Source organism: Lynx rufus, unplaced genomic scaffold, assembly GCF_022079265.1.
Source record: "Lynx rufus isolate CCGP_SWC_20201006 ecotype Redwood Valley unplaced genomic scaffold, mLynRuf1.p SCAF_8, whole genome shotgun sequence".
In the NCBI taxonomy this organism is placed as follows: Eukaryota; Metazoa; Chordata; class Mammalia; order Carnivora; family Felidae; genus Lynx; species Lynx rufus.
Genome location: NW_025814896.1, coordinates 120734669 through 120753600, shown reverse-complemented (window position 1 = coordinate 120753600; position 18932 = coordinate 120734669). Strand labels below are relative to the sequence as shown.

At 49.2% G+C, this 18932-nt stretch overlaps 1 protein-coding gene and 1 long non-coding RNA gene across 9 annotated transcripts in view; one reads left to right on the top strand and one right to left on the bottom strand.

Moving 5' to 3' along the window:
• Positions 1-1352: 1352 nt before the first annotated feature.
• Positions 1353-18932, bottom strand: part of DTNB (dystrobrevin beta) — a 240764-nt gene continuing 223184 nt past the window's right edge. For 4 of the 8 annotated variants that reach the window (XM_047068473.1, XM_047068476.1, XM_047068478.1 and 1 more), the window contains 5 exons: positions 11926-12085; positions 11005-11094; positions 7084-7137; positions 3579-3613; positions 1353-1672 (listed from right to left, as the gene is read on the bottom strand). In XM_047068473.1, the coding sequence (XP_046924429.1) occupies positions 3609-3613; positions 7084-7137; positions 11005-11094; positions 11926-12085 (309 nt within the window). In that variant the 3' untranslated portion in view covers positions 1353-1672; positions 3579-3608. Of the gene's footprint in view, positions 1673-1788; positions 1921-3578; positions 3614-7083; positions 7138-9006; positions 10868-11004; positions 11095-11925; positions 12086-18932 lie in introns of those variants that run through there. The other 4 variants (XR_006960167.1, XR_006960169.1, XM_047068475.1 and 1 more) reach the window with 4 other exon arrangements.
• LOC124503433 (uncharacterized) lies at positions 2495-3787 on the top strand. Its single transcript, XR_006960170.1, has 2 exons — positions 2495-2973; positions 3622-3787. It is a non-coding gene; the product is annotated as an uncharacterized LOC124503433 (long non-coding RNA).

Here is an 18932-nt window from a genome sequence, read left to right as displayed (position 1 = left end):
TGCTCTGGAAGAAGCAAGCAGTTCATGTGAGGAATCGGGAAGTGGGGTCCTGCTCTGTCCTCAGGGGCAGGGTCCAAAGTGTGGGAAGTCAGGATTGTGGGGGGAGCACACAGTCATCCCTGAGACCTTGTTGTAGCCCTGCCGCCCCCCCACCCCCGCCCCCCATCCCATACCTAATCTCACCACTGGTTGGCACGGAGTGTCCCTCAGAACTTTCCATATGGTTACTTTCATTCTTGCCCCATCTGGCCCTCCAGGCAAGGCTGGATCCCTGTTTCCTGAGCGTGTGGGAGAACCTTTTCACCAGTGCTTTTGTTTTACCAGAATCCCTGTTGGCTCTCCGGGGCCTCGGCTCACTGCTGGTCACGGCTGGGCCAAGGCAGCGCTCGGAAGCTGCTGTGGAAGGCCAGCCCTCCACGGGCGTGGGGCCTCTCCGCAGGCTCCCATTTCCTCTCTGCTCTCACACAGCTGGAGCGATCCAGGCTGCACCTGCCCCTCATACGTAGTATTCATGACATGGAGGCCCTGGGCCTAGCAGCGCACAGCACTCCCGGAATAAGCCTTGACCTCCTTCCTGGGTGGGAGTAATGAGGAAGCGGGGACAGTGAGAGGGAAGGATGGAGAGTCAACCCCACCCGTTTCACCCTGGCTGCGCCCTCACGAGGTTTCCACGTGACTCCCTCTGTGGGTGGCTACGGGCTGAGCCCACTGGCTCCGCAGGCAGCGGGCCGGGGTCCGCAGGGGCGTGTGTGTTGGGGGGATGAGAGAGCCAGCTGTGGGGCCTCTCACTTCATTCCAGTCGCTGCCCTTTATAAATATTTATAGCCGTTCCACTACTAAAAATAACATCCTGGAGCCCAGGGAGCAGAAAAAAAATAAATGAAAATCACCGGGAATTGGGATTGATTATCATGTGTGCCAGAGCAGAATGGAACCCTGAGAAGGGGGAGGTGGCGGGAGCACAGCGCCCGGGGGCCAGTGCTCCCTCTGGTGGTCACCGGTCAGCGCTCCCTGGCCGGCCGGCGGCGGGCTTTGCTGCAAAGAATCCTCTCCCGGGCTGCTCTCTGCTCCCCCTTGCCGCCTAGGCTGCTGAGCAGCGAGCGGCACCAACCGGGGCGGAAGCCTAGCTAACCAGTATGAGAGAAAGGAAGGAGGCTATTTTTAGCACTGTGGCCAGGGTGTGAATATCTGTAAAACTCAGTAAAGCCTGAAGCTGTCTTTGCACGACACAGGGAAGAAAACCTGTTGGTTTTTAAAGGTCAAAGGTGGTGAGGAAAGTTGTGCCCCCACCCCAGGGAGCACGCGATGTGCCGGCAAGACGCCAGCAAGAACTCCATCAGGTCACACACACAGGAGATTCGTGCTGTTTCTTTTCTCTTTTCAACCTCCCGGTAAATTCCTGTTGCAGAGATGAGACCGTGGCCCGAGGGGAATGAGGAAGATGCTAGTTCATGCAGGACTGTGCAAGGGGGAGGCCCACCGGCGGCAGCGGCATCAGGCAGTCCCTCCCATTTCCCACCGGCTTGGGCTCCCCTCTTCCTGCCAGGTAGTGACGTCTGGCAGCCTGCAAGCCTGGTCCAGGTGTGCAGCCGAAAGATGGACAGGAATGCGCCTCTGGGGGAAGATCTCGCCTTCCTCATGTCAACGCCAGCTTGCTGCATGTCCCCTGTGCCTGTGCAGGACAGACACGCTGTTACTCACGGGTGCTGCAGAGGGTCTCCAAGCAAATGCTGCTAACATCTGCTGGGGCAAGGCAATGTCCTGGGATGGGGCCGTCGGGATGCTTACCTTTCAACTCAGAAGATGCAAAGAGTCGATAATACTCGTGCTCCTTTTTAGGGAAAGGGGCTTTCTCTTTTGTGGGGGGTACCTAGAGTTTTTTGGGAGTTGCTGCTGGGGTCACAGGGTCAGGAAACGTTTCTGGGAAGAAAGAACGGGGTTTACAGTGCGAGGTTTGGAATGTGGTGCTTTTTTGGGAAGAAGGATTGTGACCGAGGAGAAGGGCACTGAGCTTGGAGAGGTGCTTACAAACACTGGGTGGCAGGGACGACAGCCTTAGATTCAGGCCGGAAGAGGGCAGAACTTAAGGGTCTGTGAAACTGAGCCACCTGAGTTTTTATGCTTTTCATTTGACTCTCTACTCCTGATGAGTTTCTCCTAACTCCCGATCTGAGGTCTGAGGACAGCGTCCGGAGACCCAGCTCCGCTTCTAGTTCTGGCACCGAGCTCCCAGAGGCCGTGGGCCTTCTTCATTCCCTCCTCTGCAGGAAGAGGGGGGGCCAGATGGCTCTGGCGTGCCTATCCTTATCCCCCAGTTCCTCTGTGCCCCCGGGGAGGGGGGCTCTGGCAAGCTCCCGAGGGGCAAGTCAGCTCCTGACTCCCTCGTTGGCTGCAGCGGCCTAGGCCTGCTGTTGGGAAGGGCCTTGCCTGAATGTGCAGTGAATTTAGGTAAAACCCTGCCCAAGCCCCGGAGGCCCTGAGATTTCCAGGGCAGCGGGAGAACTTCTGCAGCTTGGGTGCTTCCCATAGAGGCTTGCACAATCCCTGAGTCAGTGCAGGCTCCCAGACGGCAGGTCCCGCAGCGCTGGCAGAACAGAGCCCCTCAAGGGCCGGGTGCACGTGGGGGGTGGGGCCGGCAGGAAAAGGCCTGGAGACGTTCCTTTTTTGGGATCATGGGGCTGCAGCCCTGGCTTTTCTGCCTGGAAGATCTGTAACTGAGGAAGACGGCCTAACTTTTAAACACAAGAAGTGAGGGAGGGGAGGGAAAGAAAGATTGACAAATAAAGAGACATCTCGTGGCCAAACCAAAGACATCTATCTTCCAAAGAACTGTTCTGAACAAACTGGTTGTCCAATTATTTTCATCCCTTCTTTCTAGCAAGCAGGCCCCGGAGCCTCACTGTCTTGGAACTGGGAGGAGAGAAGAGTCAAGGTCCTCAGATGGAAAGACGTGAAAGACTACCTCCTAAAGCAGTGAGCACTGTCCCAGAGGGAAATCTGTATTTTCATTAATTTTTTAGGACGAGGGGGTGCGGGTTGGCAGGCACCACAGGAAATGGCTTGGTTGGCTCTATTGGAGTGGATGTGACCCTGGAGGACGGAAATACGTGTCTGTGGCCAGGTTCCAAGGCAGATCAGAGCTCTGGGTGTCAGAACCCTGGGGCACCGGCACAGACCCTGGGAGAGAAATGACGGTGGTTGTGGGCAACCAGCAAGGTGGCAGAGGTGGCCGGGACGGCCTTGGCCACCGGCTCCCGGAGCCCGTGTCAGCCGGCAGCTCTTGGGTCTGCCGGCTGCATCCAGACACCAGTGATACCAACTGATGCCCGAGGCCCAGGCCAGACCCAGCGTAGAGCAAGATGGGCCAGAGCCCGGAAGAGGGGCCAAGAGGGTATGATAGCGGGGCCGGGGCAAAGCGAAAAGGTGAACTGGGCTCTTTAAGAAAAACTTTAACTGGAATCTCTCCCCTTCAGGGTGGCTGGCTTGGAAAGTGAGACCAAGGAAAGGGGGGAGGGAAAGGAAGACCGTGGGTACAAAGGGAAAGGGGCCGTGGGGAGGGCAGAGAACACTGTACTCACCCGCGCTTCCTCTCTGTCCCGGCTCCTCTGCTAACCTGTGCAGCACGGACACAAACAACACACGGAGTCACGCCTGGGGTGTCTCACCAGCCTGCATCTTCTCCCCGGGGACTACCGGCCCATGCACCCACGGGCTTCTGGACTTCACTCTCCCCTTTCTGCCCCCTATGCTGGCTTTTCCCAACCAAGTATGAAAAGGGCCAGGAGAGTCACGCTACCTACAACCAGCACCTGCAACGGACGCAGAACAACCATGGAGAAACAAGTGTCTCTCGGGAGAGGGAAAATACTACTACTAAAATGGAAATGAAGCCACCTTAAATCTAGGGAGCAATTATATCAGGGGGCGCAGCCCATCTGGTTCTGAAAGTGACCAAGGTGAGAAGGAATTAAATTTCGATACTGGCGGTGTTTCCTGCCTGCAGGCGTGTCTGCTTGGGGATGCTCAATCACTCCTGCTCCCCCTGAAATCTTGAACACTGACTACACCCACAAAAGCCTGAGAATCCACAGAGGGCCGCTGCTGTCAGCCTACAGGACATACACCAGCGTACTCTGAGCCAGCAAACTGGATTTACAGCTCCCAACACCATGGGTGGCAGGTTCTGGGAGAGGCAGTTCTGAAGGACAAAGGAGCATAACATGAGGCCCTGGAGTGGCCGAGATGAATTTCGGGCTCTGAAGTACCGTGTCTGTCTGTTTCATCTGTGTAGTCCTGGCGACAAGGACTCTGAACACCCCAGGCGAGCAGTGAGGGGACGTGAAGTCAGTGCGGCACCCCAGGGGAGCAGAAGCATTCCCCAGAATGCAGCCAGCCAGAGATCCAGGGTAAGGCAGTGAGGGGGCTGAGATAGGGGCGAACGTGCTGGTGAAGTCTGGCTTGGTCACGAATTCTTCAAAAGTGCCCATTTGACTCTTAGGGTTTTTGCACTGAGCAGACTATGCCTGCCTGGTGGGGTGCTGACCAAATTGTGTTTATGTTAGGTCAGCATCACCTCAACCCCAAAGAAGCACATCTCCTCTCTCTCTATGGTTGACAGTCACTCTTCTCCAACGCCTCGGTGACTGCGGTTACCTCCATGTTGGTCTATAGTAAAATCTCATGTCTAGACCACGGCAGACCATCGGAAGGTCCATCTGTAAAAATACCTGGCTTGTACCTCCACCCACATACCTGCCACAGTTCAGCTAAGAAGACATATCCTGAGACCTGTATGCACAATGCCAAGAGTCAAACATTTGTTTAAAACCCTACTCAAGTCTCACCCTGGCTCTTAACACTCTTTTCCTTGGGATGGCACCTAAAGCCACAGCAACGGAAACTCAGGTGTTCCCACAAGGTCTCACAGGGACAGACAGAAACGTTGGTGTGTGCACTGGAAGAGAGATGGGGAGACACTAAGAGCAAGAGGGGCAGAGAGGAGAGATGCTGGCAGAGAACACAGGTGCAGACAGAGGCCCCTGAGAGCAGGGGGCACCAGGCAAGGGGAACTATGCCTGTCCACGTGTGAGATGCAGCCCACACCCAGCCCTGAACCAAGACCAGGGCTGCAGTCCATGGTCATGGCAAGGCCCAAGTGGTCAGGGCCACCCTCCGTGTGCTGCACACAATGCAGGGAGGCTGAGGAGAAGCCATGGGAAAAGCTACTGGGAAGGGAGGGTCAATGGGAAGAGAGGCCAAAGCAGCAGATGTTACGTCTTCAGCCAAGAACATTCCACATGAACGCTAGGATCTGGATGAGTTGTGTGTGTGTGTGTGTGTGTGTGTGTGTGTGTGCGCGCGCGCGCGCATGCGTGTGACTGGAGCACGTGTTTACGGAGTGTGAACTTATCTCTGTGCATCTCCTCCCCACTTCATCTCTTGCACAACAACCCTTCTGCCTTCCCCCTGGTCTGCTCTCAGCAAGGAAAGGGTCTTCTCTACCATTCCCTGTGGCACTGCTAGATGTCTCAAATACAGCTGACCTTGACTTCTGACATTTGGGCGGCCATGCCAAATATGCCGTGGTCTTCAACCCCGCACAGTTGCCGTCCACTGCCTCGCAGGCCTCACTGACTCCCTAGAGGACTGTGGCACCTGGACTCTGCTTCTCCACTCCTCCCAGGATCCTGGACAGTCTCAGAGTCTGGTGGCAAACTCTGAAGGCCTGCCTCTCCTGCCCCGAGAGCCCCCGTGGCAAGCAGCACGGCAGACCCTACCCCCAGGCACCCCCCTCCCTTACCTTCCCACCTTCTTTGCCTGCAGCCCCCACTCCACTTCTTCCCACCCTTCCTTACGACTTTTCTCACTTCGCCTCGTCTACCAGCCGCATGGGCGCTGATTCCCGGCTCTGCCAGCTATGATCTGTGCAGGTTATTGAACCACTCTGAGCCCTGTCTCAAATCCTGTGAAATCAAACAGGAAGGGTGTGCTCAGTGCAGAGCATTCAGCAGAGGTAGAGAGAGCGGGTGCACCTTCCAGAGCCCAGCCTCCTCGGGGCCGCTCCCGCTCTGTCCCTGATGAAGCACTCTCTAGTACATCACCTGGCTTACTTCCTTGTATGTGAGAATTTACTGACACCTCACTATGTGCCAGGCACTCTTCTGGGCACTGGGGATACATCCTGAACAAAACAGACCAAAATCTCTACCTTGTGGAGCTTATGTTTTGGAGGAATCCAGAAATAGACATATTAATATAGGACCGAAATAAGAGCTCATATAACTCCCAAATGTTTTTTGTTCAGCATGGCACAGACACATGAAGATTAAGTGTGTGAAGTGGGGTCAGAAGGACCCAGTTCACACTGAATCTCTGCTGCTTTACTACAGCTATGTGATCTATACTTCTGAGAGCCTATTTTCTCAGTGGTAAAATAGGGACACTGTTATGTGTCTCACAGGGTTGTTAAGTGTCAAATGAGATAATACGTGGACATCATTTAGCACAGCTCCTTGTTCATAACAAGTTATTAAGCAAGTTTTCTATACAAGAAAACGAGGAAGGCATTACTGTCCTTTGCTGATACCTTTATTGCTTTTAATTCTTCCATCAAGGCCAGAAAAACACTTGGCTATTCTGCCCACAAGAATCGCTTCCTTTTCAGAAATGTTTCTTGTATTTATAATCACACACTCAAAGTTTGATGATTAACTTTTCCTGCTACTTCATTTTATCTCCTATTTATTCTGCATATCTCTGTCTTGCCTTTCTGACTAGATTATAAACTCCTGGAGGCAAAGGGTCATGTTCTGTGCTCTGCTGGTATCTACTTCCTATATCCGAACCATCTATCACAGTATCTGGAAATCAGGAGGCTTTTCTTGATCGCCTGACACCGCCACCTCCAGGGCAAACCTTGATGGTCGGTTGGGAAAAGTAGGCAGAAGGAACTGTGGGGGTTGGAAAGCTTTGGGGGAAGGGGCAGCAGGAAGGAAAGCAGAAACAAAAGGGAGGGGAGTTTCCCTCAGGGGCTGTCCAGCTCTGCCTCCCACTCAAACTAGGGGTCCTGTGAGCTGCCTTTACCTCTTTCTTTCCCACTTTGCATCTTCTTTTCTTCTTCCTCTGCACCTTCCTCTGCTGTGAAAACAAGTCCAAGGAGGCCAATGACCCTTCAGCACAGCACAAGCATAGAGGGAGGGTGAAGGCGGTAACTCAGAAGGCTTGGGACGAAGCCCTAGCTAAAGGCTCATGGTCCCAGGCCTGCACGGGTGCTGACGCTCACCTAGTACGCGCCCTGCGTGGTGCGCACCCTAGCGCTGTTTACCCATAAGCCCTACGCCCTTAGGGGCAGCACAGCTGAGGTCACTCACCTTGCTGCTGGTTCAGTTGCTGGCTTCCCTGGTGACTAGGTCGGGGGTGGCTGCCTCTTCTCCATGCCCGCTTTCCCTAAGGTGACGACACCCACTAGGGATACATCTAATACCTTGCATTCAGGTTCAAGAAAACAACCATAAAAGTTCATGGTGGGAGAATACCTAGATTAACACTGGCTTCTGTTAAGAAAAAACAACCAGGGGTGCCTGGGCGGCTCAGTCGGTTAAGCTTCCAACTTTGGCTCAGGTCATGATCTCTCGTTCATGAGTTTAATTAAGCCCTGTGCTGGGCTCTGTGCTGACAGCTCGGACCCTGAAGCCTGCTTCAGATTCTGTCTCCCTCTTTCTCTACCCCTCCCCCGCTTGTGCTCTGTCTGCCTCTCTCTCAAAAATAAAATAAAACATTAAAAAAAAATTTTTTTTTAATAGAAAAAAGAAAAAACCACCAAAAGGGGGCGCCTGGGTGGCTCAGTCGGACTCCTGGTTTCTGCTCAGGTCATGCTCTCCCAGTTTGGTGAGTTCGAGCTCCACGTCAGGCTCTGTGCAAACAGTATGGTGTCTGCTTGGGATTCTCTCTCCCTTTCTCCCTTCCCCTCTGCCACTCACACTGTCTGTCTCTCTCAAAATAAATAAATAAACTTAAATTTTTTTTTTTTAAATATAAAAACCACCCCAAACTAGAAGTTTCGGCTGATAACAAACTTAAAATGACTGAACAGCAAAGTGGCTGTGTGTTAAAAGCTAATGTCCTCAAAGGTTGCTTTCCCTGGAGCCTCCCTGAGCGAAAGCAGGCATGGAGAAGAGGTGTCACCCCCAGCGCAGTCAGCAGGGAAGCCAGGAACAGAGCCAGCAGCGAGCTGGGCTCTGCAGGGAGCACATCCCCTGTGATAGGGAGGAGTGTTCTCAGCTCTGGGAGCTCATTTTGAATTGGGGCCTTGAAACTCTCGACCATATCCCAGTGTTGGCAAGCAAAATGGTGAAGTGAAAACCACGTCACATTAAGAATGGCTGAAAGAGGGGCGCCTTGGGTGGCTCGGTCTGTTACGTTTCAGTCTCTCCATTTCAGCTCAAGTCATATGAGGTCACGTTTTGTGAGATCGAGCTCCTTGTCGGGCTCTGTGCTGACAGCGCGGAGCCTGCCTGGTATTCTCTCTTTCCCTCTCTCTGCCCCTCCCCTGCTTGTGCTCTCTCTCTCTCTCTCTCTCTCTCTCTCTCTCTCTCTCTCTCAAAAAAAGAATGGCTGAAGGAACATCGAACAGCCACCTAAAGAGAAGGCATAGGGACAGCCATGTTACCTGTCGTCAAACACTTGAAAGGTCAAATTAATAGGAGTAGGAAGGACTGAACTTATTCTGGGTGGCTTCAGAGGGTGGAATGAGGATAAACTGCTTACAGAGAGGCAAATTTTGGCTCCCTGATAAGAAAGAACTTCCTCATGATGAGAGCTGGTCATGAATGAGCTCATTGGAAATATTCAAACAGGACTTTTACATTGGGCAGCAACCTGGATTAGATGACTTCTAAGATGTTTTCCAACCTTTAGATTCTACTATTTGTGAAAGTATTTTGAAAAAGATGAGGAGGACAAGCTACATCTATAAACAGTATGCTCACATGGTATGGAAAATACGTAGAGACAATCTGAACATTTCACCTCATCCTAACAAAACCCTTGGTGGTGACAGTAAACGTGTGTGGGTGTTGGGCCAGCCTCTTCCATTCACTGAGAAACTGGCAGCTCGCATGTAAAGGGAATCTGTTTCTGCATTTTGTAAAGGTGCTGTCATGTGTGGACTTAGTCCACATCTACCTGTGGACTTCAGGGCTTGGGAGGGAACAGCGTCAGTGAAAGGGGCCCTCGTGGGGCTGTGAATCTGACATCCTGTCCCGTGTGGACGGAAGGGCTCTGTGGTGGGAAGAGCCCTGGCTTCAGGTTCTTCAGACCTAAGTTCTAGGACCAGCTTTGCCCCTTCAAGATGCACAACTTCAAGCAAATCACTCTTCTGATAATCACTCACTGCATTTCTGAAGGGGACTAGACGACATGCTCTCTAAGGCGCCTTCCAAATACATCACATCATTTTGTTAAAACCACCCTTTCCTACCATAAGAGATTGCTGGGTATCCCTGTGACCTGTTAGTTTTGTGGAGCTGTTTGGTCTCTGTGTGCCGTGTGTTTAATGGTGTCCGGTTACCACTCATCTAGTGTGATGAGCTCATGAGCCACTGATTTTGCCCAAACCCTAGTAAGTAGTCACAAGGCACAGTGTGATTAACGTCCATGGCCTGAAATTCTTTCAAAAAGTGGGATTTCTGGCATCTGTGGGAAGTTCTATTAGGGAAGGGACTCTCTAATCACCCGTGAAGTCATGTCAAAGGCAGTCACCTCTTGTATTTATGTGTGTTTATCATACAATAAAGAGGGGGCAGTGCTTCTGAGGATTGAGGAATGGGACCAGAATGGAGACTCTGTCACCTTCACACCCCCTCCACGGGAGAACTGGCATCTTAATTGCATTGAAAAAACCAACCTAGGCCATACGCTTCTCTCTTCTAAGTGGAATCAGGCAGATTTGAGAGTGAAGCCATGGGCCAGACCCATGACAACACTAAAGGTGTATGCTTTCTCCTTCAAAGGTCTGAAGAAATACCCAAGGCTTCCCTTCCCTAAGAGCCTGGACTGATGATTTCAGTGGATGTGTTTGAACAGTCCATGGAAACACTGCTTTATATTTTTATTTAATAACCTTGTTAAGCGACTTCAACATATTCAAAAGCATTATATTAGGTGAAAAGAACAAAGGAGGGCCATATGTAGTGCTCAGGAAGGGAACCTATGTGTTTAATACGGAACATGGGAATCTGATTACTCTAAACCGATTAGTAAATACCTGGCAGTTATAAAATGAAGAGAGTCATGGGGAGTCTTGAAAATATGACGATAGGGGAATGGCCTTTTATTATTTCTCTCTTTCATGGGTTTTATGTAAGAGGAACAATGAGGTAAGGGTGTCTGGAAAATCGGTGAAATAGCTAAGTGATGGAGAGACTGAGGAAGGAGCCACAGGGAAGACTGGACAGAGGAGCGAAGGAGCAACAGACTCAGGTCACAAATGTCACATGAAATCAGAGCCTAGTCGTGGACAAAAGGAGAGAATAGGGTTTCAAAACCAAATCAAATAGGAGAGAGCAGAAAGGCAACTGGGAGAAAGTCCAGAAGCTTTTGTGGCTGATTCAGTTCCAGTCTTCCAGGAAAGCCTCAGAACGAGGCGGTCGCGCAGCCCTGGGGGGAGAGAGGCTGTGGACGGAGAGCTGGTGGAGGACGAATGAAGCAGGGAAGGGGCTAACTGTGTGCGTGGGGCTCTGAACTTCTTTAAAGTCTGGATTGGGTCTGTCCTGCAAGGAGCATTCTTGAGAGAAACATAACGTGTCAGCGTCTCTGTGTGATCACGTGTGGCAGAGAGGCTCCCTGGGCCAAGACGTCCAGTGTGTTCCTAGAAGGCAAAAAGGCTGAGTGGTGAACTGAGGTGGCGTGTGCTACGTGATGATGTTTTACCACGTGGCGAGGACATGAGGAGGGCGTGGGGATGGAAAGGGGCGCGTGAGGCCGGGCAGGAGCTCTGGGCTTCACCTGAGTGGAGCTCCTTCACCAGGGATGACATGGTGTTGGTGATGGAATCAGCGGCCACCAGCAGGTCACTGCGGAGGTTTCTCCTCGTACCTGAGGACAGTCAGAGCAGACGGCGATGGCAGGTGGGCGGGCGTGGAGAAAGAGCCGAGCGCACGCCTCAGTCTGCCAGGCCCTAGACGCGGTGCAGGGCACCTAGGGGAGATGGGGCATCTCCACCCGCTCCCGGGCACATCAGGGGCACGAGGCACCCAAGTCCTCCTTCTCCTCCCTCTTCTTTTCCACCTGAGGAGTAGGAACCTGTCAGCGGCATGCTTCTCAGCCACGATCAAGGGAGTTGGATTCCAGAATGAGAGTCAGATTCCAGGCTCGTTGGCCTGATGTAGGACTTTACTCTCTGCCAGCTCCACCAGGCAGCACTTTGTCTCCCTGACAGGACTTCCTTAGCCACGGCGTCTTCCCCCAACTATATGACACGGCTGGTCGCTAGCCCCTCAGACAGTTGTAGTGATCCTGTGCTGAGTGTGCCTTCAGCAAGGCCCTATTTAGAGCTCCACTCTTCCTTCTCTTAGTTGCTCTAAAGAGTTTCCAGGCAAAGCATGACTCCAGGAATGATACCACCCAATTCCTCCAGAGGAGGCAAAGCCCAAAGGACAAGGCACTTCCCGTAACCCGGGGGGAAAAAAAAGCACAGAAGCCCCGGAGGCCTGCTCTTCACAAATTTACGAAGCCTGTAGACCTCCCGTTGGGAGACCAGCCCATCTAAATGAGAAGGGACCAGCACTTGACTTATTTATACTGTATATGAAAATCTGAGCGTTTAAAGCTAAGCCCACAAAAGAAACCGGAAAAATCTCAGTAGGAATCTCATTCACATTTCCAAACCCCTCTAGCTCTCCAGTGATCTCTGCTCCCAAATCTCACCTTGTGCAAAGGCCTCCTGCATGTCTCCCCCGACTCCGCTCAGTGGGTCTTGCGGACAGTGGGTGGGGGTGGAGCCAGCAGACGTTGAGCGGACAGGCATGGGCATCGGGCGGCCGCCTCCGTGAGTGGGGGATGTATGTGGTGATCCTGTGGCCTGAGCCTGGGAGAATCAGAGAGATGAAACGTGTTACCTCAGGTATCTTACCTCTTTGAGGAAGGAGAAAGTCCTTCTACTCAGTCAGTCTAAGCCAGCCGAAAGAGCTCAGTTCAGTGGGCCAGTGCACTGCGTGATCACATTTGAAAGGAAGGAGTCAGGCTGCCTCCAGGACTGCAGAGAGGAAGAAAAGGAAAAAAGGAAGGAAGGTGGGGGCGGGAGAAGGAGAGAGAATCCCATTAGACTGGACTAAAAGTGGGAGGAAAAGCAGAGGCTAGCATGGAGAGGGGGTCCTCGCAGGCAGACAGCCTGAGCAGAGTGGCTGGGTCCAGGATCTGAGAGGGGCTGGGGCCACACAGCTGGAAAATGATACACAAACATCTTTCTTTTTTGTTTGCAAACACATTTACGGACATGACCTCACTTGACCCTCACAATAACTTGTGAATGAATAGAAAGGGTGTATGTTCTTGTGCCCATTTTATGGTAGAAAAACACAAAGGGAAGCGGAAGAGCTTTGTGTCAGGCCAACACAGCTCACGGAGATGCCGGAAGAGCCCCTTCCACTCCCAGGGCAATGGCGGGCACCCGGCACCTCTGAACTCCCAGCCCGAGGGGACCACGCTCCTGAGCGCGTGTCCCAGCTCCGCTGCAGGCTGCTTCCCAGGGGCCGGGTCGCCGCACTTGCCAAAAGCACACGGTGAGGCTGTCGGGGCCATTCCATGGGGACCAGGTGAGGACGGACACACACCTGGTGGAAGCCGAACTTTCCCTGTGAAGGCTCCGGTACAGTTTCGGAGGAAGCTTGGAGCAAGGGGATCACATTTAAAAATTCTAGTTAAAGGAAGCTCACTGAGATTTGGGCCCCGATGCTGCTCTTCAGAACAAGGGACACTGGGTGTGACACGGGGCAGGTTTTCTGTGGAAGCAAAACTGGGAAAATAGAAGCCAAAGTGGGCAAATGAGTTCAAATGAAGAGATTTATCTTTTGGGGATCTAGCTCAGAAACACCCCGCACGACAGAATCTGCCCCAAACACGCCAACGGGCTCCGAGCACAAAGCCTCACCTCAGCGCTTCGGCCGGCGTGCGAGTGGCGCCACAAAGAAACAGTCTGTTCTCTAACCCTTTGGTTTGTGTGAGCGTATGTGTGTGTATTTTAATTTGAGAAATTTAAAATATACAGAAAGCTAAAAAGCATAACATGATAAACACCCACATTGCAAACTGTTCATAGTTTGTCAAATTCATTTCAACTTAGAAACGCCGCAGAGAAGTCTGAAGACCTATTAGTGTCCAGTCCCAGTCTCTCCTCTCATCCCTTCAGAGGCAACAATCGTCAAAGATTTTGGGGTGAATTCTTTTTCCTATGTGTACCTATATAACTATGAATAATGTATGCTATTTCATACTTTAAAATTTTGCATCAATGGTATCATACTGTGCATATCATTTTGCAATTTGCTTTTATCACTTAGCATACTTTCTGAGATCTTTCCATGATACAAATGATAGGAACTTAGACCCTTACCTCACATTGTATATCAAAACTAATTCAAAATGGGTCATGAAACCCAGGAGACTTTTAGAAGAAAAGGTTAAGCAATGACTTTTTAGATATGACACCTAAAACATAAACTACAAAATAAAATGATAAATTGGATTTCATGAAAATTAAAAACTTTTTTCAAAGGACACCTTTAAGAAGGTAATAAGACACTTCACAGAATGGGAGAAGATTTTTACAAATCATCTATCAGATCAGGGGTTTCTATCTAGAATCAGAAAGAAAACTTACACTCAATAACAAAAGGACAAGTAACCTAATTTAAAAATGGGCGAAGGGCCTGAATAGATGCTTCTCCAAAGAAGACATACAAATGTCCAATAAGCACCTGAAAAGATGCTCAACATGATAAACCATTAGGGAGATGCAGATCAAAACCACAATGAAATACCACTTCACATCCATTAGGATGGCTACAATCAACAAGGTGGACAATAACAAGTGTTAACAAGGATGCAGCTTAGTTGGAACCTTTGCACGCTGCTGGCAAGAACGGAAGATGGTGCATTCCTGCTGCTTTAGAGAAGAGCCTGACAGTTCCTCAAAAGATTAAACACTGAGTGCCACGCGACCCAGCAATTCCACGTCTCGTGTATATACCTGAGAGGAATGAAAACACAGGTCTGCACAAAAATCTGTACACAAGGATTCATGGCAGCATTATACATAAGAGCTGCAAAGTGGGAACAATCCAAGGGTCTACCAACGGATGAATGATTTAAATAAAATGTGGAATGCAGCCGACCCTTGAACAATATGGGTTTAATCTGCATGGCTCCACTTATATGTGGATTTTTAAAAAACCATATTTAATTTTGAGAGAGAGAGTACATGTTGAGTGGGTGTGGAGCAGAGAGAAAGAGAGAGGGACAGAGAGAATCCCAAGTTGGCTCCATGCTCAGCACAGAGCCTGACGTGGGGCTCGATCTCAACAGCCATGAGATCATAACCTGAGCTGATATCAACAGTTTGGATGTTAACCAACTGAGCCACCCAGGCACCCCAATTTTTTTTTGATAAATACAGCACAGCATTATAAATGTATTTTCTTTATGATTTTCTTCATGACATTTTCTTTTCTCTAACTCTCTTTTTGTAAGAATACATATACATATAACATACAAAATATGTGTTAACTGATTATGTCATGGGTAACATATGGATCAACAGTAGGCTGTTGGTAATTAAGTTTGGGGGGAGTCAAAAGTTATACACAGATATTTAACTGTGCAGGTCAGTACCCCTAAGGCCCCCACCATTGTTCAAGGGTCAATGGAATATGATTCGGCAAGCAAAGGAATAAGTACTGATACATGTTACAACGTGGACAAACCCTGAAGATATTATGCTAGTGAAATAAGCCAGTTACAAAAGACAGAATATTGTTTGATTGCTTTATATGAAATGTCCACAACAGGCAAACCCATAGGGACAGAGAGTAGATTGGTGGCTGCCTGGGGCTGGGGACTTGGGAGGAATGAGGAGTGAGTGCTAATGGATGTGGGGTCCTTTCAGTGGGTGATGAATTGTTCTAAAGTCAATTGGGGTGATGGTTGCACAATTCTGTGAATATATTAAAAACCACTGCATTATAGACTTTAAAATGGTGAACTGTATGGTATGTGAATTTTATCTCAATAAAAATATTATAAAAAAGACACCACTAGAAAAAATAAAAAAGATAAGTCACAGACTGGGAAAACATATTTGCAGATTATATCTGATAAAGAACTTGTGGGTCTTTGCAATGATTTTTTTGAATATGACACCAAAAGCAAAGGCAACAAAAGCAAAAATAAACAAGTGGAACCACATCAAAAGTAAAAAGGTTCTATACAGCAAGGAAACCATCATCAAAATGAAGAGGTCGGGGCACCTGGGTGGCTCAGTTGGTTAAGCGTCCGACTTTGGCTCAGGTCATGATCTTGCGGTTTTTGAGTTCAAGCCCCACGTTGGGCTCTGTGCTGACAGCTCAGAGCCTGGAGCCTGCTTCAGATTCTGTGCCTCCCTCTCTGCCCCTCCCCCACTCATGCTCTGTCTCTCAATAATAAATAAATGTTTAAAAATTTAAAAAACAACAAAACAAAACAAAATGAAGAGGCAATTTACTAAATGGGACAAAATATTTACAGATCATATATATGATAAGGAGTTAATATCCAAAATATATAACGAATTCATTCAACCCAACAGCAACAAAACAAAACAAAACTAAAAACCCAATCTAATTAAAAAATGGACTAAGGCAGGGGTGCCTGGGTGCTTTAGGTGGTTAAGTGTCCAGTTCTCAATTTCGGCTCAGGTCATGATCTCACAGTTGGTGGGATCGAGACTGTGTCGGGCTCCGTGGCGACAGTGAGGAATCTGCTTGGGATTCTTTTTCTCCCACTCTTGCTGCCCCTCCCCTGCTCACACTCAAGTTCTTTCACTCTTTCTCTCTCTCAAAATAAATGAACTTTTTTTTAGAAAAATAATTTAAAAAAATGGACTGAGGAACCAAATACTTTTCCAAAGAAGACATACAAATGGCCAATATGTATATGAAAAGGTAGCCAGGGAAATGCAAATCAAAACCACAATGAGGTATCACTTCACACTTGTTAGGATGATTATCAAAAAGGTAAGAGATAAGTACTGGTGAAGACATGGAAAAAAGGGAACCCCTGTGTACTATTGGTGGGAATGTAAATCGGTACAGCCACTGGAGAAAACAGAGTAGAGGTTCTTCAAAAAATTAAAAGAAAATGAAAACGACAGGGCGCCTAGGTGGCTCAGTCAGTTGGGTGTCTGACTTTGGCTCAGGTCATGATCTCACAGTTCGTGGGTTCAAGCCCCACGTCGGGCTCTGTGCTGACAGCTCAGAGCCTGGAGCTTGCTTTGGATTCCATGTCTCCCTCTATCTCTGCCCCTCCCCTGTGCTCACTCTCTCTCTCTCTCAAAAATAAACATTAAAAAAAAAATCTTACAAGTCTGTATATCAATAAAGCAGAAATGGAAAAAAACACCAAGAATAAACTAAAAAAATAAAAAAGAAACTTGTGTCCAGAACATAGAAAGAACTCTTACAGCTGAATAATAAGAAAACAAACAACCCAATTACAAAACAGGGAAAGACTTGAACAGACATTCTACTGAAGAAGATGTACAAATGGGCAACAATCACACGAAAAATGCTCAACATGAGTAATCAATAGGGAAATGAGAACTGAAATTACAATGAGATACCACTTACCTACTGAAAGAGCTACAATCAAAAAGACGAACAAGGACATGAGAAAACTGAAACGCTTGTATGTTGCTGATGGGACCATAAAATGGTACACTACTCTGGAAAACAGGTAAGCAGTTTCTTAAAATGGTAAACATAAACTTACCATATAACCCTGCAATCTGACTGCTGTGTATGTGTCCAAGAGAAACGCAAACATATGTCCACCCAAAACTCAGACACAAATGTTCAGTAGCTATGGTCTGGTAGGCCAAAAGAGGAAATAGCCAAAAGTTCATTGACTGGTGAATAGATTAACAGAATGTGGTTTATCCATTCAAGGAAATACTATGAAATCTCTTTTTGCTATTTTTTGCTGTTTAACTTTTATAATAATTTTCCTCTGACAATTAAACATGTTCTATCTTGTGAAATATTTTATTTTTGTCAGCGTACATGAAACATGTATTATCATTTGTTTTTTTTTCAGGGTATATATATTTTTTTCCCAACTAGTTTATAAACATCTCAGGAATCCCGTTTTGGTTGGATAACACATTAATCATTGTATTAATATAAATCATTATCACATATTACTCACTGTATCCTGGGGAATCACCTCTGTCTTTTACCCTATAATTACCATCATCCCGACTTTTGGCCATTTTTGGGGGGGAGGGGACAAATAATAAAGTATACAATTAACTCTGGTTTGGAAAGTGCTTATGAACAGCCAGATCCAGCAGTTCCAGCCCCAATCCAAGTGAGATAATGAAGCTGGGAGAGAGGTAAGAGAGGGTGCAGAAAAGCAAGGAAGTCTGATACAGTGGTGTGTCCCTTGCAGGGAAGTCCTATGAGCCAGCACAGTGTGGGATGCAGGAGATCGCAGACGCGGTGGACCCGGGCCAAGCCCCAACCTCTCTTGGGCTTCCAAGAGCTGAGGGGCACGGAAGGAAGATCACTGCCTGGGTTGCTCGGACAGCATCAAGGAAGGACCCCATGCACCCCTGTAGCCCATGGTTTCCCAGCTGCAGAGGCAACGAGCCTGAAGTGGTCTCTCAGTCACGGAAGAGTTAGAGCCTAACAGAGATCACGTGTGCACCCTGGCTGCCGGGGGAGCCTATGAATTCGGCTGCCTCAGCCGGGGAGTGAGGAGTGCTGCCTAGAAGAACCAGGCTTGGCCACAAGCAAAGGACCGGGCTGCGTCACCACACATGGAGTTGGAGCCGCGGACACCCTTCCCCTGATGCCACAGCACTCAGCGTAGTCCCCAGGGCACAGCACCCATCTCGGTGCCAGAATCTGGGATGACTGGCTTCAGAGTTTGCCTGGAGATGCCCAGACTTTGTCCAGCTCAGACAGCAAGCACTCAAGAGGGATGAAGTCCATCCAGCTAAAGATTTCTTTTTTGCGTATCTATGTGGCTTGTGAAATTCAAATGCACTTCACTGTGTGACAGTTGTCTGTCGTCCCCGCAGAGGGCTGAACCAGCATTAAGCACACAAGTATTCCCTAAATCTCCCTCACTGCGATCTGGGCCAGGCACCGCTGCCTGAGGACTGAATGTCAGAGTCGCAAAACCCAAGATGAGCAACTAGGCTGCTTTTTAAGAACATGAAACCGAACCTCTGAAAGCATTTTAATAGGAAAATGATGATGGGAGATGAGGCAAAAGGGATGCACGAGGTGGCCAGCTACATGTGGCTAAAACTCTAGGATCAGAAAATGAAACCTATTGCCCACCATCGGCTTGGAAATAATCAAGCCCTCTTCCTGGGATCAGTGCCCAGGACATGCCTTCCGAGGAAGATAAAAAACAGGCTTCAGAAGTTGTCTTTGTTCAGAGCAGTAGAAAGAGAAAAATGAAGACTGCTGGGAAGGCACGATTCTCCCCAGTGAATCTCAAGCACCAGCCCTTGGCTTTAGGGTCACGTTGGATTACAACGATGCTGGGATGGAACCATCAAGAGCCCTGTGTGAATTCAGGCTCCAGCAGAGCAACACCAGTTTGGCATCCTGGTAGGTCAGTAAATCCCAACTGCCCCGGGAGAGGCACAAACCACAGCCAATCGATACACA